Source organism: Ochlerotatus camptorhynchus, unplaced genomic scaffold (assembly GCF_037179485.1).
Source record: "Ochlerotatus camptorhynchus isolate MF236.1 unplaced genomic scaffold, CSIRO-AGI_Acam_v1.1 ptg000083l, whole genome shotgun sequence".
Taxonomy (NCBI): Eukaryota; Metazoa; Arthropoda; class Insecta; order Diptera; family Culicidae; genus Ochlerotatus; species Ochlerotatus camptorhynchus.
Genome location: NW_027040573.1, coordinates 1,216,083 through 1,242,949, shown reverse-complemented (window position 1 = coordinate 1,242,949; position 26,867 = coordinate 1,216,083). Strand labels below are relative to the sequence as shown.

At 36.3% G+C, this 26,867-nt stretch overlaps 1 protein-coding gene across 1 annotated transcript; it reads left to right on the top strand.

Annotated features, from left to right (window-relative positions):
- Nucleotides 1-460: 460 nt before the first annotated feature.
- LOC135698198 (rhythmically expressed gene 2 protein-like) lies at nt 461-22,598 on the top strand. Its single transcript, XM_065218099.1, has 3 exons — nt 461-982; nt 1,108-1,190; nt 21,999-22,598. Exons 1-3 carry the CDS (start codon nt 825-827, stop codon nt 22,556-22,558), a joined length of 801 nt encoding a protein of 266 aa, XP_065074171.1. The 5' UTR covers nt 461-824; the 3' UTR covers nt 22,559-22,598.
- Nucleotides 22,599-26,867: the final 4,269 nt, after the last annotated feature.

Sequence of the window (26,867 nt, the reverse complement as noted above, 5' to 3'; positions counted from 1 at the left end):
ACAACATTTAAAAACACCGCAACCTGTATTCTAACTATGAACGTTGAGATCGATGAGCCCGTATCTAGACGACACGTCTATCTACTCTTGATAAAAGTAGAGGCTAAATGCATGTAAGCAGCTCTATGGTACGATGATAATTCAGCTTTATGAAATCCATTCGTCATAATGCAAAAAATATGAATTTCGATAGTTTATTTCGCTGAGTGTATCAATATTTGGAACATAAGCAAAATACGTACATTAATTTACAATAATTATTTGTTGTTTTCAACTTCCATAGTATTGAATTGAATTACCATATAGCCTTACAACCGGCCGCTAGGTTTTTTTTTGTGTTGACCTGTGCATCACGCGAGTATAGATCAGCTTATCATTCGTGATATTCTTCTTGCTTTTTGACACTGAAACACAATGGTTCTCTCTGCTTAAAAGATGCAACCAGTCAGCTAAGTGATGTCGCGTTAACGAATGTTGTTTTCGTAGTGCCTGACGAAGCTGTGATTGAAAGTTGAAGCTAAATTTCCTTCAAGTAAAATAATAATTTTGCGTGGAGTCAACAAGCTCTAGGTACGCCTTTTTGTATAATGCTCTTCTCTTATCAGGGGAGAGTGTACAAGAGATGATAAGAAGTATTAAAAATAAGGTTTTTTGAGCTAGTCTTCAATTGAAGCTGGCACTAATTTCCAATATCAGTCGGAGCTTAAGTCTGTTAATTCGCAGTCGGTAGTCGAGAGGTGCGGATCGGCAAGTCTTGCGAGACTGGTTTATGTGTTTTATTTTATTTTCTTTGGTGTTCGTTTGTATTTTTTTAAATAATTACTATGAGTTGTTTGTCGCGTTTTCGCTTAATCACTTTCGATGTTCATAACACGTTACTGCAAATCCGATCTGCACCGGGTAAAAAGTATGGAGAACTTGGTGCTATGTTCGGCATTAGTAACAACAAGAATCAGCTGGTGGCCAATTATGTGCAAAGTTGGTAAGTGTGATAATGGAACTAAATATGCAACAGATGATAAGCTTGCGATTCGGCATATGCGCCTAGCGATAGGCTCGTCAGGAAAATTGATTAAACAGAAGAAAAAAATCTTATCTATCGTATAGGCAGAAAATGAACCGGTTACATCCGAACTTTGGACTGAAGACTAAAATCGGATACAAGCAATGGTGGCAGATGATGATCGGAGGTAAGAGTTCTTTACTTGTACGTAATGCATCCACGAACGAGATTTGCCTTGTATATGGAATGCTTTTCAATGGTGATAACCGAATACATAATATTGCTGTATATTGTAGTATCTGTATGCATGTAGTGTATGTGAATATTTTGGTGTTTATGCTTCACCTCGCATACGAGTAGGTTCAAGGTTAACTCGTATATATGATGAACTGACTCCTGGTATGCCGCCTATGAGTTGCAAACTGGTTTGGTGACTTAATTTACTAGAACTTGTGTATCTTATGTTGTCTCTCCCAAATGTTTGAATTGTCACGACTATGAAGAGCTTTCCGATATCTCTTATGCTTGTATCGATATGCACATTATACTTGTTATACTTGTATTTGATATGCACGTTATACTTGTAGAGATGTGATCATACAAGCATTTAGGGTGGTAAAGAATATTTAGAATATACTTAAAAAAATTATCAAAGTTACCTCGTTTTACGGTACTAAAATCTGAATCGCTTATCACCTTACGATGGTGTAGGTAATAGCGTAATAGGACTCGTCTACCAAAATTATTTCAGCCTAATTTAAATTAATAACCATAAATAACTTAGTACACCATGTCGAGGCAGTGCAGTACCTAGCCGGGGTTTTTTTTACGTCGTTTCACTCATTCGCAATTTACACGGTACGTTTTAAACCATTTATCGAAAATGATACAACTTATCGAATTAATTCCTATAACATTATTAGTTTTGAGTCATAGGTAATCAAATGTCATACTTAAAAAAAATCTAAATTTTTGGTGCACGTACATAATTTTTTAAATTGTATATCTGGACCGTAGCATGCTAATATTAGTACTGGCATCAAAATGTAAACGTTTAACTATATTTAAGCATGGGACAATTCAAAATCTGGGTAGGTGTTTTTAAACGTTTTTTTACACGTTACATAACCACCGTTTAAAAAGAAGACCTGAGCATACTTCCAACATAGTGGGGTTTATTAATAGACGAATTTCACGCTAACTCGACAAAGGAATTGACAGCACCCTCTTAGATTTCAATGAAACTTTGTGGGTGTGTAGATTCCGTCTACTTAAGCAACTTTGCATACTTATTTTTTTTTAAACGCTAGACCAGCATTTAAAAAGGGCGGAACTTTATTTTTTATTAATACTTTTTCCAAAATATTATAACTCAATAATGTCAAGTCCTACAAAAATGTTGCCAAAAAATGATTTGTAGATAAATAAAAGCTCATTTATTTATATAAATTACCAAAACATTATTTTTTTTTGATACACTGAAGAAAAAAATGTTTAAAATTTAGATTTATCAAAAATACATTTTTTTTTAAATCGGAAATTTTTTCTACAGATAGGCATACCATTTATCTATAACTCGTTCATATATCTCAAGATGGGCACTTTTAAAGAAAAAAAGGTATTTTACAAAAACTTTTTTGTGCTCGCACTGAATAAAATCAATGATTTTTTTTAGTGTAGACATGAAACATATTGAAATGTTGAGACTCATGTGAAACCTACAACTCAACCGGATTTCACTCAACAAGCTCCAAATGAAAGGTACACCAAAAATATATTAAAGACGTATTCAATCTTAATGTGAATGATATAGAAAATTTAATTTTAATATTATGTTTAATTGGCAGAGTATGAAAAAAATGGTGTTCTTTTTTCATAAATTTTTATTTTATCTTATTCAGAGAATAACTTATATATTATTTCTTAACATTGTAAAATAAAGTAAATTTTTTTGGATGCTCCGTTGAATAGAATATTTTTTTAGCTGCAATTTGATTATCGGCAATAGGCTGAAAACTGTGTAATTTTTGTGAAAATATCTTCTTTACGTGGTGAAACAAATCTTCTAGTTCTTCTGACATTTTTTTCGTATTGCTCAGTAGATATATAACGGAAATTCAATTTTGTGATACTTTTCTCTGTTTGTTTAACTACTTAGTCGTAGAGCTCTCGTGGGGTTGTAATAGTATTTCCGTATTCTTGTGTAAGGCTTGCTCTTTTTGCCATTCATTTTAAAGTTCCACCAAAAGCATCACAGGGATCTTTGCCATGAGATGTTGCAAAGAAATGCCAATCTGCTTTCAATTTGTGCATTGATTTGAAGTTACATAGACTGGCAATTTTTTTTTCTGTTTTTATAATGAGCAGCTGCTCCATCTAACATAAATGTAATTTTGGAGAAATCTATTGATAGTTTCAAGAATTCTATCAGTTTTTAAATGAACAATTGAACTGATATTGTATCATGGGCCAATACCTCTGATATTATTATAACACTAACGTTTTCTATTTTTGTCGCCGCCAAAAGCTACTTTCTTCTCCGGTTAGGGAGAGTCTTTCGCTTACTAGGTCAGACACTGTTTCTCGATTCTAGGAGCTACTTTTTTCTCCGGTTAAGGAGAGAAGTTTTCACTTCTAGGCCGAAAGTTCTTTCGGATTCAAAAAAGAGAAGAATCTGGAGTAACCTATGAAACTTCATTTTATTCAACAAAATTGTACAAGTGATCTTACAGCTACGTGTTGCATTAGCAACTTATAATTATGTAAAACTTTTACTTGGTTCGTCCAGGGTTTTACATATCCCTTTCAATACCGGACTTTTGACCTAATTTTGCCTATTCTATTAGCTAGGATTTCGATCGCCCTTGAAAGGGTAAATTTGTGTTATTTGGATCTTATATACTATGCCCTCTCAGATCTGGGATTTCTCGGGTTATCTTGCAAGTTTATTTCTTTTTGTAACTCAGATCTGATATGGCTCTACAAATAAGAATGAGACATTTGTAACGTTTAAACATTATAATTATATCCTTCGTTAAGGATAAACAGAGAGGGAAAGCTAAACGTAACCTAGATGCGCAAGCATGCCATGCGTGGGCGTGTTTATTCTACTTGAACGCAGAAACGTTCCTAAGTAAATACTGCAGTTAGATTATGTAAAACGAGCTCTCGCTCCTTTTGCCCTACTTTTCATTTCATATTCTTGGCCTTGGTATCAACGTCAGCTAGGGCTATGCAAACGGGATGCAACTGTGAGTATCTAATGATTTTGGTTTGAAATTAATTGCCTCGCGGTAACATTCCGGAGCCCGTAAATCCTTCTAGGTTTACTTATATATGATCGTTATTCCGCGAGTGTTTCGTCATTTACTTTGTGTATCATTCCCACAAAGCAATCTTTTTTAATGATAGTTTCAACATCTTGGTGTTCCAACACCCGTTTTGATGCTACTTGTTCTTTTTTATTGTCTTCATTTGAAGAAGCTTCTCCTGGCGGCTCAACATCCATAATAGCCAATTTAACTACTGGTCGAGTGTATTCTCCAGAGGCTGTTTTCACAACAGCCGATCTTACCTGACCATCCTTGCCTACATGTGTTTTCAAAACAATTCCCTTTTTCCACTTTGCCTTTTGATCATCTTCAGCAATCATAACGATGTCTCCTTCCTTGACATTTTTCACAGCTTCCGACCATTTTGATCTTTTGGCTAATGAAGGAAGGTATTCGTGTAACCACCTATCCCAGTAAGTTTTAGCCATAGACTGCACTTTCTTCCATTGTTGTCTAGTGGCCTCTGCCTTCGACACATCATTCAATGATGGTTCGGCACCGCCGGCACAACCAATTAGGAAGTGGTTTGGAGTGAGTGGTTCGTCATCCGAGGCATCTAAAGATATTTTCGTCAAAGGTCTACTATTTATTATATTTTCGATTTCTGTTAATAACGCACGGAATGTGTGTTCTGGCATAGTTTGATTTGGTAAAAGACTTTTAACTTCTTGAACCAACCTTTCCCATGCTCCACCAAAGTGTGGAGATGATGGAGGGTTGAAATGCCATTCAATTCCTCTTGACGCAAGTCTGTGCTGAATCTTTTTTAGTTCATTGTCAGCTCCTACAAAATTAGTACCGTTGTCGCTATAAAGGAATTTTATTCTGCCTCGTCTGTTCTGCACTGAGTTCAAGCATAATAAAAATGCATCTGCAGACAGATCATGGGCTATTTCAAGATATACTGCCCTTGTTGTCATACATGTAAACAATGCTCCCCATCGTTTTTCTGTTCTCCGTCCGATGGACACATTGTACGGCCCAAAGTAATCTACTCCGGTATGGGTGAATGGTTTCACGAACGGTTGCAATCGACACTCAGGTAGAGGTGCCATTTTAGGGGTATTTATCTTCGCATTTTCATTTTTACAATGTTGACATTTTTTTATTGTCCTCTTCATTCCAGCATCTATTTGGATAACATGATATTTTTGTTGCACTGCTGCTATCGTAGCCTTCATTTTTTTATGTTTAAACTGTTCATGTTGATTTTTCAATATTAAATCAACTACATGATGCTTTGCTGGAAGTATGTAAGGATATCGAGCCGCATAAGGAACGCACTCTGCATCCTTATATCGTGTTTCTGATTTTATTGTACCATTTTGATCTAGGAATGGTGTTAGCGTTCGTATTTTGCTAGATTTGTCAACCGTCTGTTTAACATTGAGTTCCGTTAACTCATCTGGAAATGCATCCCATTGAGTTTTCAGAATCAGCAAAATTTCTGCCCTTTCCATATCAACAGCACTGATGGTCTTATCGAATCTCGATTCTTTGTTTGTTTTAGACCTAAGCCACTCTATATATTTTATTGTAATGCATACAGACCTCTTTAAACGGTCCCAATCCGAACACCATTTAACGTTCAGCCAATCTAAATTTGGTTTGCTTATGCTCTTTATCGAATGTACGGGACGTAATTCTTCATGACTTAAGTCTGAACTATGATTGTCCCCATTCACGGATGGCCAATGTTTCTCGTCCAGCTTCAAAAACGCGGGTCCTTCAATCCAAGACGATTTCGATTGCCTTACTTTAGTTCCTTCATCAGCCGGGTTTGCTGCTGAACTAATATATTTCCATTGTGATTCAACGGTGCTTTCGAGGATTTCACTAACACGGTATTGAACGAATTGTTTGAACTTTCTTAATTCAGATTTGATCCAACTTATGACTGTTTTTGAATCGGACCAGTATATAACCTGGTCTATTTGTAGTCTTAATGCTCTCTGTACTGTATTAGATAATCTTGTCCCTAATACAGCAGCTTGTAGTTCTAAACGAGGTATTGACATTATTTTCGTGGGAGCAACCTTTGATTTGGCAGCAACAATCGTTACATCAATGCCGTCTTTGCTTACTGTTCTCATATATATAACAGTAGCGAAAGCGTTCAGTGAGGCGTCGCAAAAAACATGAAGTTCTCGACGTATCACGCCTTTAAAATAAGAGTAACATCTTGGGATTTTTATCTTAGATAGGGAAGACAATCTATTAATCCAGGTTTGCCAAGTCTTATTTATGTCATCGGGAATTTTATCATCCCAGTCTATACCACGTCGCCATAAATCTTGCATTATTATTTTAGATTCGATTGTTATATGTGCGATTAACCCAAGAGGATCATACACACTCATAATAAAAGACAACACTTGTCTTTTTGTCGGTTCCAACATTACTAAATTGGGAATGTTGATTTTAAATGTAAGTTTATCGTTTTGCGTGTCCCAATACATACCCAGGACCTTTTCATATACATTTTCGTTATCATCCAGTTTCACTTCCTTTATTGGAGAGATTCTATCATTTGGTAATTGCTTCAAGCAGGACTTCGAATTTGATATAAAATTCCTTATTCGGAAGTTAGCTTTATCATGTATCTGAATGATGTCTGATACAGTTTTTACAGCTTCTTTTACTTCGTTGAAGCTGTCTAAATAATCATCTACATAGTGATTTTTAATTATAGCCTCAACTGCTTTAGGTCTTTCATTTATGAATTGTTTAGCATTTTCATTCTTGACAAATTGCATACAAGCTGGTGAGCAAGTAGCTCCAAAGGTCATTACTTGCATTTCATAGATGTCCAATCTTGTATTAGGTTGCTTTCGAGATACCATTCTTTGTGATTCTCGATCTTCTTTTCTGATTTTCACCTGATGGAAGGCCTCCTGAATATCCCCGGTTATTGCTATTGGACCTTCTCTAAATCTCATCTTTATATCAAGAGCTGACTCTGTCATGTCAGGTCCTGCTAATAATTGTGAATTTAAAGAAACTCCATCAATCTTAGTTGCCGCATCAAATACCATTCTTGGTTTAGGCGGTTGTTTACTTTGGTTGATAGTTATAAAATGAGGTATGTAAAAGGTTCTCGCAGTATCAATCATATACTCATCAGGACTTAACTTTTTAAGATATCCTTTCCTTACATACTCATCAATTTGTGTACTATACCATTCTTTTAAAGAAGAATCCTTCTCTAATTTCTTTTCTAATAACAGAAAGCGATTCAGAGCCGTAGAAAAACTATTTGGAAATTCGACCTTATCATTTTTCCACAAGAGGCCGATTTCGTAACCCTTATCAGTTGGTTTCCATGTTTCTTGCATAATTTTTAGAGCGCGTTCGTCTAATTTTGATATTAATTCGCTCTGAGGTACCTTTACGCCAAAGGCTTCTGTAGAGAAGTAATCTGCCATTATCTCCTTCATTGTTTTTTCTTCTTCATTCACCTCATTCATTACAAACACATGATTTTTGTTTTCGGTGTTATTTCGGCTGGTACCGAATATAACCCATCCCAACTTTGTTTTCTTGGCAATAGGTTCAGAAAATCCACGCGATCTTTCTTCAATACCCTTAAAGAGATATGCATGTGGTAATCCTAATAATATCGTTGGGACTGCCTTATCGTAAGATTGCAGTTCTATTCCCTTTAGATATGGGAACTGTTCTTGTATTTGTTTTGAATCAATAGATTGCATGGGTAAAGCCAGTTCATTAATTGTACGTAAATCCTTAAGCAAAAACGATTTCTCGTTTTCACCTTTGATATGGACTTGAACGGTCATACTCTTAGTTTCTTCTTGGACCTCTCCGTTTGTCCAAGCTATAGTCATAGGCTTATTAAATCCTGAAATATTCAATCGTTCAACTACGCTATTATGAATTAAGCTTACCGATGAACCTGAATCGAAAAATACGTGAGTTTTTAAACTGTCTTTTCCGTTGTTCAAAGTAACAGGCAAAATTTGATAATACACCATGTTGTGTTTTTGTACGTGACAGTTTACTTTGTCAGACGCAATAGTGGTTTCAGAACTTTTCCTTAATTTTTCTTTTTTATCAGTTCTTGGATGTAGCAATCGATTATGTTTACTGGTACATCCGTCAATATTGCATGGTCGTGCTACTCTACAATCCTTTAATATATGATTTGGATTGCAACATGAAAAACAAAGTTTCTTCTTCATTATAAACTGTCTTCTTTCTTCGGAAGACAATCCTCTAAATTCATTGCATCCTGTTAATCGGTGATTTTGTCCACACTTAAGGCACTTAGGATACCCTGTACTGTGGTAGTTCACTCTATCGGGTCTTTCCAATCTGGAAAACTTTTCATTTTTAATCCCCTTATCAGCTATCAACATTGTAGCCAGTTTTTCTTGGGGCTTTAACCATTCATAGAAATCACATAGTGTTGGAGCGATAAATGGATTTAATATAGTTGACAATGTCTTATTTTCATTTACATGCATCAACCATTGTTGATGCAGCCCATTGGGTAATTTTCCCGCCAGATCTCTAATTAATCTTTGATCATTTAGATATTCCTTATGATCAAGACACGTCATATTAATTACCAAATTCCCAATTGCAGAGATGAAATCCACCATTGTTTTTGGGGTTTCAAAACGAGGATTTCTAGTTGCAAGAACCTCTTGCAATAATCCAGAATAAACCAATTCTACACTTCCAAATTGGTCCTCTAATTTTCGTATTATCAAATCCACATTATCGGAGTCGAGAAGAAGTGCGCTAACCGCGCGCAATGCATCTCCTTTTAGACTTTTCTGTATACGGTGTAAATTTTCAAGGTCCGAAAAATTTCCCCGCTGTGTGGTTTCGAGGTATGTTTTTTTAAATCTTGGCCAAGCTTTGAAGTTTCCATCAAAATATGGCAACTCCAGTAATGACTGTCTTAAAATGTATTTTTCCGTTGTGTTTTGTCCGCTAGCATTGATACCATTAATTTTTTTAATGATCGCTTCGAAAGCTTCTACTTGGCTATCTGCATTAGTCTTGTATTCTTTCCTGTTTTGAAGAGTTTGTATTTGCTCTTCCTGTGTAGCCAAATGGACTCTAATCTTAGTACATTTTGTACATGTCCAAGGCTCTTTTTTCTTCGGTATGTGATCTAATCCTACACAGGTCAGGTGGAACCAGCGATCGCAATCGTCGCAGGCCACCATGTTATCACTGTCGTCTTTCTCAAAACAAAGACGACAGTGTCCGTTTTTATTAACAACAAATTTTTCACTCATCTTGTTTTTTTTTTTTTAATTTATAAATTTCTACCTGATAATATAATAGCGTCAACTCTGATTTTACTCACACTTTAATTTGAACTTTGTTGATATTAATGGCCTAACAGCTCGCCATTGGTCTGCTCCTTGCCACTGGACGTCCTTCTAGGATTTCGGTTGGCCTATAGCTTTTGTGATATTTTCGGCCTTCAGCCGTGGGAGTCCGGATTTGATGAACTGGTAGCCTGGTTGCTTGTGGTCTGCTTCTGGCCTTCAGCCGTGGGAAAGTGCGGCGTTTTATTACTCTGGCTTGAGCTACTTCTTTGTGGCGTGGTGTAAAGTGAATTTGCTAATATGTTGCCGGAACACTTTTTCTTTATCGGTACCGCGCCACAAGGTCACTGGAAACACCTTGCTTACACAATACACTCCCTTTGGAAAGGGTTCATTTAGCCACTTTTTATATTTCTTTACTTTTTTAATTTTGCAACCTGAATGTCGATTTCGTTGAAATACTCGACCAATTCATCAATTTCTTTTTGCAAATCGTTCATGTCCACTTCCACCGATGTCCGGATTTTCTGAAACTTTTCAGATCACTTGGCTATAAGCCTACTTGGCTTTGACGAGCCCAAATGTTCGCACTATCTGACCTTTATCAGATTTGCACTTTGGCTCAACGGCCCACTTAAAACGCCAACTTTGCGGTTCTTTGCAGTCAGATTTCAACTGACTGCTATTTGGCTTAACGCCACACTATTTGGCACAAAGGCCCACTGGAACTGCCAACTTGCGGTTCTTTACAGTCAGATTTCGACTGACTGCTATTTGGCTTAACGCCACACTATTTGGCACAAAGGCCAACTGGAATTGCCAACTTGCGGTTCTTTACAGTCAGATTTCGACTGACTGCTATTTGGCTTAACGCCACACTTTGTCAGATTGACACTTTGGCTCAACGGCCCACTTAAACCGCCAACTTTGCGGTTCTTTGCAGTCAGATTTCGACTGACTGCTATTTGGCTTAACGCCACACTATTTGGCACAAAGGCCCACTGGAACTGCCAACTTGCGGTTCTTTACAGTCAGATTTCGACTGACTGCTATTTGGCTTAACGCCACACTTTGTCAGATTGACACTTTGGCTCAACGGCCCACTTAAACCGCCAACTTTGCGGTTCTTTGCAGTCAGATTTCGACTGACTGCTATTTGGCTTAACGCCACACTATTTGGCACAAAGGCCCACTGGAACTGCCAACTTGCGGTTCTTTACAGTCAGATTTCGACTGACTGCTATTTGGCTTAACGCCACACTTTGTCAGATTGACACTTTGGCTCAACGGCCCACTTAAACCGCCAACTTTGCGGTTCTTTGCAGTCAGATTTCGACTGACTGCTATTTGGCTTAACGCCACACTTTGTCAGATTGACACTTTGGCTCAACGGCCCACTTAAACCGCCAACTTTGCGGTTCTTTGCAGTCAGATTTCGACTGACTGCTATTTGGCTTAACGCCACACTTTGTCAGATTGACACTTTGGCTCAACGGCCCACTTAAACCGCCAACTTTGCGGTCCTTTGCAGTCAGATTTCGACTGACTGCTATTTGGCTTAACGCCACACTTTGTCAGATTGACACTTTGGCTCAACGGCCCACTTAAACCGCCAACTTTGCGGTTCTTTGCAGTCAGATTTCGACTGACTGCTATTTGGCTTAACGCCACACTTTGTCAGATTGACACTTTGGCTCAACGGCCCACTTAAACCGCCAACTTTGCGGTCCTTTGCAGTCAGATTTCGACTGACTGCTATTTGGCTTAACGCCACACTATTTGGCACAAAGGCCCACTGGAACTGCCAACTTGCGGTTCTTTTACAGTCAGATTTCGACTGACTGGAAGTTCGCGGGCTCAAAACGTCGGAAAACGTCCTCCAAGATTCCTCTCTGGAGCCACCATGAAATGTCGCCGCCAAAAGCTACTTTCTTCTCCGGTTAGGGAGAGTCTTTCGCTTACTAGGTCAGACACTGTTTCTCGATTCTAGGAGCTACTTTTTTCTCCGGTTAAGGAGAGAAGTTTTCACTTCTAGGCCGAAAGTTCTTTCGGATTCAAAAAAGAGAAGAATCTGGAGTAACCTATGAAACTTCATTTTATTCAACAAAATTGTACAAGTGATCTTACAGCTACGTGTTGCATTAGCAACTTATAATTATGTAAAACTTTTACTTGGTTCGTCCAGGGTTTTACATATCCCTTTCAATACCGGACTTTTGACCTAATTTTGCCTATTCTATTAGCTAGGATTTCGATCGCCCTTGAAAGGGTAAATTTGTGTTATTTGGATCTTATATACTATGCCCTCTCAGATCTGGGATTTCTCGGGTTATCTTGCAAGTTTATTTCTTTTTGTAACTCAGATCTGATATGGCTCTACAAATAAGAATGAGACATTTGTAACGTTTAAACATTATAATTATATCCTTCGTTAAGGATAAACAGAGAGGGAAAGCTAAACGTAACCTAGATGCGCAAGCATGCCATGCGTGGGCGTGTTTATTCTACTTGAACGCAGAAACGTTCCTAAGTAAATACTGCAGTTAGATTATGTAAAACGAGCTCTCGCTCCTTTTGCCCTACTTTTCATTTCATATTCTTGGCCTTGGTATCAACGTCAGCTAGGGCTATGCAAACGGGATGCAACTGTGAGTATCTAATGATTTTGGTTTGAAATTAATTGCCTCGCGGTAACAATTTTACTGTCCTTCATATAATAAACCACAAAAGGGTGAATAGTTGCCTGAGCGTTATTCCAATGGTAACCCTGAGCAGCGTTCTGAATAATAAATGAATAGTTCTCAGAGATAATTCGTTTAATTAATTCATCTTCTTTTAGATAATCTTCTTTGTGCCTTAGAAATAAAGACTGTTCTTTACAAATAAAGTCATGAGTGATTAAATTATCAATTTTATCTACGAAGTACGTGGCAAACTCATCTGCAGGTTTCATAATGTTCTCCAAGTAACAACGATCCGTAGTTAGCCACTGTTGAAAAATTACATCTTATTTACCACTTTCTTCTAATAGTGCAGCAAGTTCGTCTGCAACTTCTTCATTGGTGGCACATTTCTTGCAAGCTCGAAAATAACACTCTGTCGTCCTAATAGAAAAATTACAAAGCAGTTTATCCATTATTTGTTCCTGGGATACGATTCCTAAACTATTTAGCATTAATTTTACATTTTCGTGGATTGTGCACACACATACATTATGAGTACCTTTTTTTATCAAGTAGCTTACAATGTTTAGGTCTCAACGTTGTAAATAAGGTGAAGCCAATTTTAATACTCGCATACGTTTCGTATTTTGTTTATCATCGCGATTTGGAGTCACTACCTTCTTGTAAGTCGATAGTCCGGCTCGTTTTTTGGCTCGATGCACGGTTGTAGACGATACACCCAGCTTATTTGCGGCATCTCGGAGAGAGAGGTTAGGGTTTCGCTTGAAACTACCGGCAACTCTCTTTGTCGTCTCAGCGGCTTCCGGTTTTCGATTTCCCCCCGATCCAGACTTCCTGGCTGTCGACAAACGTTCCCCAAACACTTTAATTACATTTGTAACGGTTGATTTGGCAACTTTTAGCGATTTTGCCAACTTTGCGTGCGAGTAGCTCGGATTTTCGCGATGCGCGAGCAAAATTTTGATACGCTGCTCTTTTTGCTTGGACGGCATTTTGACAACTGAAGAGTGAATTCCAAAATCAAAATAGGAGCAACATTCTACACACACACACCTTCAAAATGAGGGGTGTTCAGGTTTTTTAAATGCAAAATTGAAAGAAATACGTCAAGTTGATATTGACCAAATTTTGACCGTATAACCCTTTATTGTATATGCCTCTTTGAGAGACATCATAAGAAGTCGCTTCTGAACCCGTTCTTTTAGGCCATTTCGGAGTTCAGACACGTAATCGTTTTTTTTAAACTCTTTATTTGTTCCAAATTTAAAATAAATTACATTTCATTTTAACCTAGGTGCTCCAGTTACTGCAGTAACGTACCAGCCTTAATTGTTATGATATAGGTATAACTAAGTGTTTTTACGTTGTTCATGACTTGGCAATTCAGTATTTTAAACAGGTTTTTTAAACCTGCATGTCTGTTATACTTAAAACTAAAAACTAAAACTAAATCTTATCTAAGTATAAAGGGAATTAATCGTTGCAATTGAGGATTGCAACGATTTTTGCCTGAAATTATTAATTATTTTGTTGGACATTTGTTCTAAAGTCTCAAGATTCGAAATTCTATGTACCTCAGTAGTACTATACCAGGGAGGCAACTTCAAAATCATTTTCAGAACTTTGTTCTGAATCCTTTGAAGTGCTTTTTTCCTGGTAGTGCAACAACAAGACCATATTGGCACAGCGTAAAGCATGGCCGGTCTAAAAACTTGTTTAAATATTAGAAGTTTATTCGTCAGGCAAAGTTTGGATTTCCTGTTTATAAGAGGATACAAACATTTTATATATTTGTTACATTTGGCTTGAATGCCCTCAATGTGATCTTTAAAAGTTAATTTTTGGTCAAGTATTAATCCAAGATATTTCACTTGGTTTGACCAGGAAATTGGAACTCCGTTCATAGTGACTATGTGACTACTACTAGGTTTCAAAAACGAAGCTCTAGGCTTATGTGGAAATATTATAAGTTGAGTTTTGGAAGCGTTGGGAGAAATCTTCCATTTTTGTAAATAAGAAGAGAAAATATCTAAACTTTTCTGCAGTCTGCTGCAAATAACACGAAGACTTCTTCCTTTAGCGGAAATGCCTGTGTCATCAGCGAACAAAGATTTGTGGCAACCCTGAGGCAAATCAGGGAGGTCCGAAGTGAAAATGTTATACAATATAGGCCCAAGAATGCTACCCTGAGGAACTCCTGCCCTAACAGGTAGTCGATTAGATTTGGAATTTTGATAATTTACTTGAAGAGTTCTGTCAGTTAAATAATTTTGAACTAATTTCATAATATAAAGTGGAAAATTAAACTTTTTCAATTTAGCAATCAAACCTTCATGCCAAACACTGTCGAATGCTTTTTCTATGTCTAGAAGAGCAACTCCAGTTGAGTGGCCTTCAGATTTGTTTGAACGAATTAAATTGGTAACTCTTAAGAGTTGATGAGTAGTTGAATGCCCATGGCGAAATCCAAACTGCTCATCTGCATAAATTGAGTGCGTATTTATGTGAAGCATCATTCTATTCAAAATTATCTTTTCAAAAAGTTTACTTATTGAAGAAAGCAAACTTATTGGGCGGTAGCTAGAAGCTTCAGCTGGATTTTTATCCGGCTTCAAAATTGGAACAACTTTTGCATTTTTCCATTTATCAGGAAAGTATGCCAAATGGAAACATCTGTTAAATAATTTTACCAGGAAAGACAAGGTACTCTCTGGGAGTTTTTTGATGAGGATATAGAAAATTCCATCATCACCTGGAGCTTTCATATTTTGAAACTTTTTAGTTATAGACCTTACTTCGTCCAAATCAGTCCCCCAGGAATCATAAAAAATATTTTCCCGAGAGAAAATATTCAGAAAATCCCGAGCAACCTGATTCTCAATAGGACTAGTAAGACCCAAACTGAAATTATGGGAACTCTCGAATTGCTTAGCAAGTTTCTGAGCTTTTTCCAAATTTGTGAAGCAAATTTTACCACCTTCTTTAAGCGCTGGAATAGGCTTTTGAGGTTTTTTCAAAATTTTTGTGAGTTTCCAAAAGGGTTTGGAACTCGGGTCTAATTTAGAAACATTATTTTCAAAAGTTTTGTTCCTCAGGGCATAGAATCGCTTTTTAATTTGTTTTTGCAAATCCCGCCAGATAACCTTCATGGCAGGATCGCGTGTTCTTTGATATTGTCTCCTACGGACATTTTTAAGACGGATCAAGAGCTGAAGATCGTCGTCTATTATAATTGAATCGAATTTAATCTCGCATTTTGGTACTGAGGCAGCTCTTGCTGCAACTATAGAAGTAGTCAGAGATTCAAGAGCATAATTAATTTCGTCTTTGGTTTGCAAAGGAATGTTTGGATCGAAGTTATATTCCATAAATGTTCGATATTGCTCCCAATCAGCTCAATGGTAATTGAAAGTAGAGCTGTTGGGATTACAAATTATTTCTTGGGATATTACAAAAGTTACTGGAAGGTGATCAGAACCGAAGTCAGCATGGGTAACCAGTTGGCTACAAAGTTGACATGAATCAGTTAAGACTAAATCAATAGTGGAGGGATTTCTTGCAGAAGAAAAGCATGTTGGGCTGTTTGGATATTGAATAGTGTAATAACCTGCAGAACAATCATCAAACAGAATATTACCATTGGAATTGCTTTGAGCATTATTCCATGAGCGGTGTTTTGCATTAAAATCACCAATAATGAAGAATTTAGACCTATGACGGGTAAGTTTCTGGAGGTCACCCTTGAGAAAATTCTTTTTCTCGCCTACTCATTGGAATGGCAAATAGGCATCTATAAACGTAAGTTGGCCAAATTTTGTTTCAACAGAAACTCCCAAAGTTTCAAAAACTTTGGTTTCAAATGAAGAAAAAATTTTATGTTTGATTCGTCTATGAATAATGATGGCAACGCCACCACAGGGTCCATCAAGACGATCATTTCTATAAATCAAGTAATTTGCGTCCTTCTTAACCTTATGGTCAGGTTTAAGGAACTTTTCAGTTATAACGGCAATATGCACGTTATGAACTCTTAAAAAGTTAAATAGCTCGTCTTCATTATCTTTAAGAGATCGAGCATTCCAATTTACAATATTTAATGCTTTAAAATCCATTACTGAATGTAGAATGTAGAATTTGTTCCTCGCTGACCGTTGTTAACAGCAGAGGAATTTGTACCTGGTCGGAAACGTTGAGCGTTTCCTACCTGTCGCTTAGAACGAGATTGTAGGATCGCTTTGCGAGTCTTACATTCCCAAAAATTGGATTTGTGGTTTTCACCACAATTTGAACATTTAAATTTCTTAGGATCTTCCTTCACAGGACAGTCGTCCTTTGCGTGAGAGGAATCACCACAATTCATGCATTTAGCTGGCACGTAGCAATTTTTAGTTCCGTGGCCCCAACCCTGGCACTTACGGCACTGAGTGAGGTTTTGGAAATTTCCTCCAGTCTTCCTGAAGTGTTCCCACTTCACTCGGACATGGAGCATAAGGCTAGCTTTTTCTAAGGCCTTAAGGTTGTTTAGTTCACTAGATTTGAAGTGAACTAAATAAAAATCATTAGAAATCCCGTTGCGCGAATTGCCAGGACGGGATTTCATTTTCATTTTGATTACTTGGAGTGGTACAACGCCAAGTAATTTTGCCAGTTCATCTTTGATCTGATCCAGGGATTCACCACTGGGCAGTCCTTTCATGACAACCTTGAACACACGTTCAGTTTTGGTGTCGTAAGTAAAAAATTTGTGCTTCTTCTCAGTAAGATACTTGAGAAGACATTTAAATCCGTCCAAGATTTCAGCCAATACACGGCATTCACCCCGACGTCCAATTTGTAGTGAAAACTTAACTTTCACGAAATTCAAAAGTTCCATGCGAAGAGCATGGAAATCGGAAGTGGTTATCACAATAGGGGGAATCTTTTCCTTCTTGGCATAAAGCCGGGAAAGTTTACTAGAATTTTTCTTGGATGATGGATCATTCTCATCATCCGTGAGCAAATCAAATTGATTACTCAAATTAATTTCATCAGAAGGGGGGTCAAGAGTTTGCCCCTTTCTTTTGCGTTTAGGCGCGCCATGGCGGCAGTAAATTTTTATCCAAATCGACTTCCAAGCAGATTACTATAAGAATCTGAAGGATCGAAGAGGAATTTTCCAAATCGATATCCAAGAAGGATTACCTCGGGTAGGGTCCAAACAAGGATCGAAGAGGAATAAGAGTTGAACAAGGTAGATTTTTTTTTACAGGTTGAGCACTGAAAAGTGCTGTTTAAATTTGTTGTAGCTTTAGGTAGTAGTAACACTTCCTTCAGCAAAAAGCAAATAGATCCGCACGGCAAGAGAGCACGATGCGGACTGACACGTAATCGTTAATTCCAGGCATTGGCCTGCTTATATCATTACTATCAAAGAAATCTATAACACTCTTTTTGTCTAATTCACTGATTCGACACCCATATTTACCATAACATGTTCCGTCCATATCTCCGAAACTAGTTGACCCTTCCTTAATATTCAAAAGCTTTATAAAAGATCATTTTATTTTTCATTTGGAGTTTGACTCAATCTTATTCAGTGGTAGACGTAAAAGATGGCTTTGAAATTTTTTTAATTTGTCGTTTCCACCCTGAAAAAAAAAGATCATAGATTTTATTCAGTACAAACACGAAAAAGTTTTTATTGAATAACGTTTTTTCTTTTCAAAGTGCCCATCTTAGGATGTATCAACGAGTTGTAGACAAATGGTATGTCTATCTTTAGAAAAAGCTTCGGATTAAAAAAATGGTGTTTTTGAGAAATCTCATTTTAAAGTTTTAAAAATTATTTTTTTTCAGTGTAGAAAAAAGACTTTAATTTTTTTTATATTTTCTTACAAAAGCTCATTTATTTCTCTACAAATCATCATTTGGCAACATTTTTGTAGGACTTGACATTATTGAGTTATAATTTTTGAAGAAAATGATGACAAAAAAGTTCTGCCGTTTCCAAATGTTGGTCTAGATTTTTTTAAAGAAAATAATAATGCAAAGTTGCTTAAGTAGACGAAATCTATACACTTACAATCGGCTGAACCGTTTTGACATTTCAGTGGTACTGTTTACAAGCAAGTCGTTTGTTTTTCAAAAAAAAAAAAATTGAAATTTCCGAATTTTAACTTGAAAATTGTCGAGGAACAGTGCGGTGAAAGGATGTTGCTCGTGGAAAATGCAGAAGTGTGGTGTACATCTCACTGCAGTCTGAAAAATTATCGAGAAATTCCACCCAAGAAAAAAAACAACTAAGTCCACGTAAACAGTACCACTGAACTGTCATCAGATTGAGGTTAACCCCGACGGTGCAAAACCTTATTCAATTAATGAATCTACAAAACAGTGTCCCATTGAATAAGATATATAGCTATAGCTTGAAACGACAGTTTGTCAGCAATTAATTTACGCATGATTCCAATACCGCCTTTTTATTTTACTTTTTATCTAGTACGTTTACTTGGAAGGCCCAATCGCGTTAACTTTACGGAGCCGACATTGAATTGTTCATTGTTCGTAACAAAATTCTCTTATTTCTATGTCTAGTAGGAGTTGGGACGAATATTCGCGGTTTACCCGAGGTTGGAGGGGTACATTGTCGAAGGATAGGATCAGGGGAGGAGCTTGGGGTGGGGTTTCCAATACCGCCTTCTGTATCCAAAGCTGTCTTGCATCAATGTAGAGAGCAGAGTTGGTAACGGTCAGTTTGGTCAGTGACGTTTGACAAAAACCAAAAATAAATTGTCACTGTACAACAATCATCTTTTCCATACATCGTTCTTTAATGACAATTTGAGGGGAGCTTGACATTTTCTTATGATTTACTAGTTAGTATAAAATAATTTGATTTGAACTTTTTTAACGTCATAAAACCTGAACATAATTTAAATGATGAGATTTGAGCTGGACAATTTATCTTAAAGATAATTATTTATAACATTTTAACCAGATTAGCAAACAAAAACAAACTGGTTACAGTTGCTGATATAAATTCCCTCTAGAGTTTACAGTTGCTTCACAGCGATATAAATGTGAAAAACTTAAGCATCCATCTCTTAGTTCGCCTTTTTGTCCACATAAAATATTCATAAGTATTACAAGCGATTGAGAGTTAACGAACAATCAACAGATCATCATAATACACTAGCAACCCCACAATTTTTAGAATTTTTAGATTTTTATGATGTCATCATCATTTTAAGCAATGTTAGGAATGCTCACGAACCCCCAACATTCATCTAGAAAACTTACAACTAACTCAGGGCGTCTTCAAAATAACCTTTCAAATAAGCTGTATTAAACAATCACCGACAAACCGACATGAAGGATTATACAAATTACTAAAATAATTCTGATCAAAGCCCAAAACTGACATCTGCCGCCGTGTTCGCGGAAAATATTTATCCTAGCCACGAACACGCGTATAACATTTATGAGTTGGTTCGTGTCTTATGTATTTCGGACAAATTATTTTTATCTAGATAAAACATTTCCATGGGTTTGACAGATGGGATCGCTGCACATTTGAATCGGCCGTTATAGATTTTCAATCAAGAGTTAAGTTTAAGTTTCATGTCGGTCTGTCGGTGATACAATGTTAAATTCATTCCTCTGTATCCATAATACGCGCGCGAGGCTGAAACTTTTGTAAAATTAAATCTTACTAAAATTTTAGGGAGGTGGAGGTGGGAGGTGGGTTAACCTTAAATCTCTAACTGTGTTACAAATGGGGACAGGAGCTTAATAATCACTCAAAAACCCTTACATAATTTATGGTAAAAAAAAAAAACAATTTACTAGTTTATGGTTAATGCTAATCACGCACGCAAACGGGCACATCACCCAGCATGAAAATGACAACAAATTGAAATCAAATTTTGATATCAACATCGAATTGAAATCATAATTTGATTTCAGTTTACGCGATTGACACATTTTATAACAAATTTTGTGTTCATTTTGCCGTACATTTGTACATCAAATTGAATATTCGGTTTATTATCAAAAAGAAAAAAATTCATCAAATTGTTTTCAGTTTTCAGTTTGCTCTCACTGACAACAGAATAAGTTTTCAAAGTGATGTCACAGGAAGATTTTTTGTTCTCAATTTTGTTATTTTAACTTTGTCTGTGTTTTAACCGTTAAAACGACCAAAACGACAGCATCATGAGTAATAATTATAACCGACATCACAACATCAAATTTAGTTTTCAATTTAATTTAGAATTTGCTGGGGCACAGTGTAAAATTGTTTATTTTCCTCGGGTACTAACCTTACGTGTCAAAATTGAGTTTGGCTGCGGTTTGTTATATATTTTCCTCGGATTTTCTCTTGCAGCCGGACGTGATAATCTCTATTGCTCCGAAAATGCATCTTCTGCTTATGTATATTATTCAGATGTTTTTACAAGTCTTTATGTTCATTATAGGTCATTAACAGCTCACTTCGAGAGCGGGGCCTTGAAATGATGTCAAGCCCACTCCCATTCAATTATCAGTAAGCTGATATGGGATGCGCGCGAATTTGTTTAGTTTATACCACGTTCACACTACAGCCTATATTACGTGATATAGAGTATCTTGATATCAAACGTCATACTTTTAATTTCCATTGAAAATAAGATGTATGGCTTCTTATATAAAGATATGCTATATCGTGCAATATAGGCTGTAGTGTGAACGGGGTATTAGATTGCAATTCTGTAGCCTATCTCTAGCTGATAGCACATGATGAAGAGCATGTGTATTGTGCTATGTACATATGCGTATTCAAATTTTTCATTGCTTTTCACATTAAAGTTAGTATTTACTAAATAGTTTCAAAAATCAAAACCGGTGATTTTTAAATTCATTTTTTATTGCTAAGAATGTTACACAAGATACTGAAATTTTAAATCGTAAAAAGCAGTTTATATTATTTTATTTTATTCAAATTTTTTTAAACGGTTTTTATCGTTTAAAATCAAATTTACATGGCTGTAACTAGGTTAAAAATCATCATCAATACCTTCCCAGTTCTAAAACAATATAATCAGTTATATATGTTTTTGTACCTATTATGTTTATAAACCACAATAATCCACTCACTTATTAGATGTTATAATGATATTTTGTATTTGAATGTTACAAGAAGAAGTTGTATGTGTTTAACTCATACAATCTGTCAATTTCGCTTTCAGAGCGTCACAATAAGCGATTTTAAGATTCTTGGGTGTTCACTCAGAGTTAGCACTCACGAATCGTAAAGTCGCTGATTGTGACGCTCTGAAAGCAATATTGACAAGCTTTATGTGTCAAACAAGTACTAATTATCATATAACATCTAATGGTTTCATAATTAAAAACAAAAAAAAAATATTTTTTATAGTAAGTAAGTGGAAGCAACCCTGCAGCGGGGTGGGTTTCACCAGTGGCTTATTGCGGTTTTTAACTTTTCCGATTATATCTGTTCCTTCAGATTATTCATATTAAACTCCTACATACCGTTAGTGAGCGTTTAGTGTATCTTCTTCTTTGAGTAACTTTCTACTGTACATATGATTTATGACATAGAAATCCAAATAGTGCTTTAGTACGTAATTTTGAATGATGGGCAATTTTCAAAACACTAAGACGACAATCATTAAACCATTTATCCCTCTTTTAGGCATTTTCAACGAGAACGGAACACATAACATCCCGGACGACAAGATTGAACAGATGACAGAACATTTTATGGAATTCTTCAAAACCAGTGGATTTTGGCAGCACTGCTACGGTTCGGTTGATTTTCTAAACTTCTTGAAACTTCAACGGCACATAGAATCGCATGGTAACAAAGAACCTCCGTTTAAGCTGGGTGTGGTATCCAACTTCGATCCCAGACTTGATGTTTTGCTTAGAAACATGAAGCTGAATCACTACTTCGACTTTGTTCTCAATTCCTACGATGTTGGATACATGAAACCATCAAAAGAGATCTTTTCTGCCGCCATGAAGGCGTCCGAGCTGAAGGATCTCAAACCACAAGAGTGTTTGCATATTGGAGCCACGCCGGCAACCGACTATTTCGGTGCGCGACATGCCGGATGGTATGGATTACTAGTGCATGAAAAATCTGCAGATGAACTGTCTCGAAAATATGGACAAACGGTTGATGACAATCATGTGTTCTCTAGTCTGTTTGATATTCATAAGAAGATTTCGAATGATTATATGAAATGGTAAATGTATAAAAGAATAAACGGGATGTATATGTGTTTTATAACTATGTATTTTGTGATTATTTCCAAAGGTTTTACTCATCTTCAGTGTCCGAAACAACTGCAATCAGTTTTGCCTTGTAAAATTCAACTGCGCAAAACTCACCCGATGAGTTTTCAGGTTAAAAATTAATTGCTTTATATTTTGGCGTTAATCATTATTATAACTGTTGTTTTTGCATAAGTGGATGAAACCCTAACGCAACGAACGCAACATGCATAAGGATGCTATCAATACGATTACTGAAAAATCCTGTTCCCCTAGTTTAAAGTAGTCAAGACTACACTAATAAAATTCCACACATTTTTATTGGTGAATTTCCATGTAAAATTCCGCATGATTTTCATGTGACCACGCATAAACAGAATCCACCTAGAAGCACACATGAAATTTATGAGTCAAATGAATAGTATGTGTGGTTACACATGGCTTTTATGTGTACACATATTAAGTATGTGTCCAACACATAGATATTATTTGTTGATCACATTGCAAAAATTCATGTGTGGTACACAATCTTTGAAATTTTATCAGTGTAGGAATCGGTGGTTGATCTTACATCCCGTAACGTACCACAAAAAGGTAATTTGTACCTGTAGAATTCTATCGCCATGGAAACAGTTCGCCCTGTCACACGTTTACTTCTCAACTGAACTCCCATCATCCCTGTTCCATTTTTCATCCGCAATCATAGAACACTTACACTAGTATAGTAAACAGGGGTGTGTCCAAGTGTATCAAGTAGTTGTCAACTCTACATCCCTTCTCTACTTCAACCAAAAAAAAAATCCATGTTTTCCAAATGTTTGCCAAATCTGACGCATTTTTCACAATCTCATTTCAAAGACGTACCCTGCATTCGGTTTCACCACGAGGGCCGAAAACACCGTTTTCAACATACTTTCCGTGAAATTATCTGTAAACTTTTGTCTCCCTCAACCATAGTATTCAACAATTGCAAAATTAGATGCATATATGAAAAGGATTCTTAAGAAATTCATCATTCATGAAAAAACGACAATATAACTTTTAGAAACACATAATAAAATAAAATATATTAACATCTGTTTTATGATCACACAAATATTTAAAATTAGCAATAAAGGTGGAATAAAATTAAAATTAGTAATAGAGGTGGAATAAAATTAAAATTAGTAATAAAGGTGGAATACAATTCCAACTTAAGTACAATAAATTAGACCATCACACCTCTTGCATCTTATCCTTCTCCTTCGTTTTTTTTTATGAGTTTATGCCTACTCTCAACCTAATGTTATTTGTAGCATGTCCACAGTTATTTTATCTCTCATCCAAGAGTTTCCTAAACTAGAACGGGAGTCCTACCCTTCGCTTTCGGCTTGATAATACCTGAAATCTCCTGTATACGGAACCAAATTCAAGCATGTCATATTAGAATGACATCTTTTAAACGCTTACCTCTATAAGTAGCAAAAGCACACAACATTAAATATCTAACCCTCAAGTCATCCTCCTTCTGAAATGTTGTTGTCAAAACTTAAGAACATGTGTGTTCTTATGTGTGCAGCATCATTATTTGATGAAAAAAACTTTTGACCATTTAATTGGATTCTACAAACCATCATTAGTAATGGCGATATGATTATCAGTGGAAGTCTTCAATAATGAAAGACTAACATTTATTAAAATTTAAGTCTCATCATATATCTTTTTGCACAACCTAAATGATGAATGTTTACGCAACTATATGTTTTCCATTAACTTTAGTCGTAGATACTCATCTTTCCAACTAATTTAAAATTCATCATATACGTTAAAAACATTTTTTTTTAATCATAGCTTTTTTAATCTTCTTCGTGTCCGCTGCGTTCCAACCGAGGTTCCAACTGGAGTCCCAGACTTAATCCCAGAGCACATCCACGGTTGTAAATTGAAAGTCAAACCTATACTGTTTAACACTAGTATCACAATAACATTCATATACATAATGTCCTGACAAACCAGACTCTCCTCGATTCGAACCTGTTCGGGGAATGACCCATTTTGAATAATTAAACTGCTATCAACACACTCATAACCTCCTCATTCATCCATAATCTCTATGAGTAACTTTAAAAAATAGATTATCAAGGTACACCCCATCATGAGAGCACCAATTCTAAAGTGAGGCCATCTAGAAACTTCTCCATTACTCGAATCCCAAACCTAGTTTGGAAACTCAGCAGTAAACATATTTAGCTAATCAGGCAATTCTTTAAAAGATGGTTGCATTGCGCATACATCTCAATATTGAAAATAATTCTTATTATCTACACTTCATCGTTAGTTGTGCCAAAGTTGGGGTTGCTTTTCGCTGCTGACGTCACTATTTGTGTTTACGTTATTTATTATTTACTAAAACAACAGCATTTTACGATCTGTGGCACCTCTCTCTGTACTCAATGGTCAATATCTATCTCTCTTATATTATCGAACCTCTTTTGATCAAAACCATTCCAACTCCTCTGGCAGGACCAGGCATGGAAAATCATTTGCATTCATTTCGTGCATTCATTTACATTCATTTGCCTCTAACTTTTTTCTTGAACAGCATTCCGCAAAATGATGTATAGAACTTTTGTAGTTTTTGTTATTAGCTACAACTTTTGTAAACAAGTCAAATTTGTATCTCTTATGCATGCCGAACCAGAGCGAACAGAAGCCACTACTGTTTTTTAGTGAATGTATTTTACATTCACTGAAAAACAGTAACAAGTACTGCCCGCTCTAGTTCGTGATGCATAAGAGATAACGATTTGAGCTATGACCAGAAGTTGTAGCTAATAACAAAAACTACAAAAGCGCTATATATCATTTTGCGGAATGCTGTTGATGAAAAAAGTTAGAGGCAAATGAATGTAAATGAATGTATGAAATGAATGCAAATGATTTTCCATGCCTGGGCAGGACTACATTCTACATGCACATCTTCAACATCAGGCCGTTCTTGCACGTATATATATATTTTTATTACATAACATGTACACAGAAAAAAAAAGTTGTTGAATATTACATCCAAACTGCTGCAACCAGGTCAATCCATCGGTTGTGTAATACGATGTACATCGATTTTGCGAACAAAATTACATCCATTGATGTAATATTGTATCTGCTTTTTGCTATTACATCATTATTTATTATTATTATTTATTTTATTAGCTTGAATTACATTGATCGATATTACATTTTTTTTGCTGTGTATGTACGCAATGTAGATTCTTTTTCGGTCAAACAAAATTATCCTTATTTTTTCCCATCTTATCTTCACCTCATCACGTATCTTTGTTTGTATAATCCATACTATATCTATATGGGAGAGTATTGATGGTCCGAAAATGAGGATAACAATAACAAACCAACATTTTTGGCTGGAGCGCAAATGATTATAACAAACTTCGCACTTAAAAAAAGGGATATAACAAGTGTGCGTGTTATAAACGCCAGAAAGGTCAATGTATCATATACTAAACGTTGCTTTCTATTACTTCCGCTCCATGACTGGCTTACCCGAGCCAGTCTCTTCTAGCAAAGATTGACAGTGTCTTATGGGAATTTTCAGTGGAGTGAAAGGATAGTATGAAGTCCGCCATGTTTCACGCACAGTCTGACATGGTCTGACGTTTGTTTATGGATTTTACCATTGGAGTAAAGAGCTACAGAGTCGCCGTCAATAGGGACCAATAGGCTAGTCAAGTAGTGAGTCAATTTTAAATCATTAGTTTCCACCGGTTGTAATTATCATGCATAGAGATAAGTTAATGTACCAGAACCTGGACGGACACGAGCCTACCCAGGGGAGGACCCGGATACGACCACACATGTGTGTCTAGAGTAACGCACGAGCTGACGAGTGCAACGGGAAGGCCAGTAGGTGTATAGACTAGGGGCTTAGACCCTAGATAAGCCAACATTCATCACTTTCATAGTTCTTCTATTCTCCACTGGGGTCAACTTTGATTTGCCAAAAAATTTCTTCGCCAGTTAGTCGTCTATCACTTCGTTTGTGACTTCAAGTTTTCGATTCTCTTTTTCTCGATGACACAAATGTTACATAGCAAGAGCAAATTTTCATTACGTCGAAAGTAACAAAGGTAAGCAAAGTCGAGCTATCATTGTCAATCGATGCTCCTGCTATTACATTATATAGGACCTTATTTAATGTTTCGTTTGATTTATTTTCTTTACAATATAGAGATTGCTGACGTTTATCGTACGCACACTACGTCACGTATACGTATACGCAAAATGTTTTCAT

Coding starts and splice junctions, on each gene's coding strand:
- LOC135698198 (XM_065218099.1), top strand. CDS start 825: ATGAGTTGTTTGTCGCGTTTTCGCTTAATCACTTTCGATGTTCATAAC. Junction 983..1,107: donor GCCAATTATGTGCAAAGTTG/GTAAGTGTGATA, acceptor TCTATCGTATAG/GCAGAAAATGAACCGGTTAC. Junction 1,191..21,998: donor GTGGCAGATGATGATCGGAG/GTAAGAGTTCTT, acceptor TCCCTCTTTTAG/GCATTTTCAACGAGAACGGA.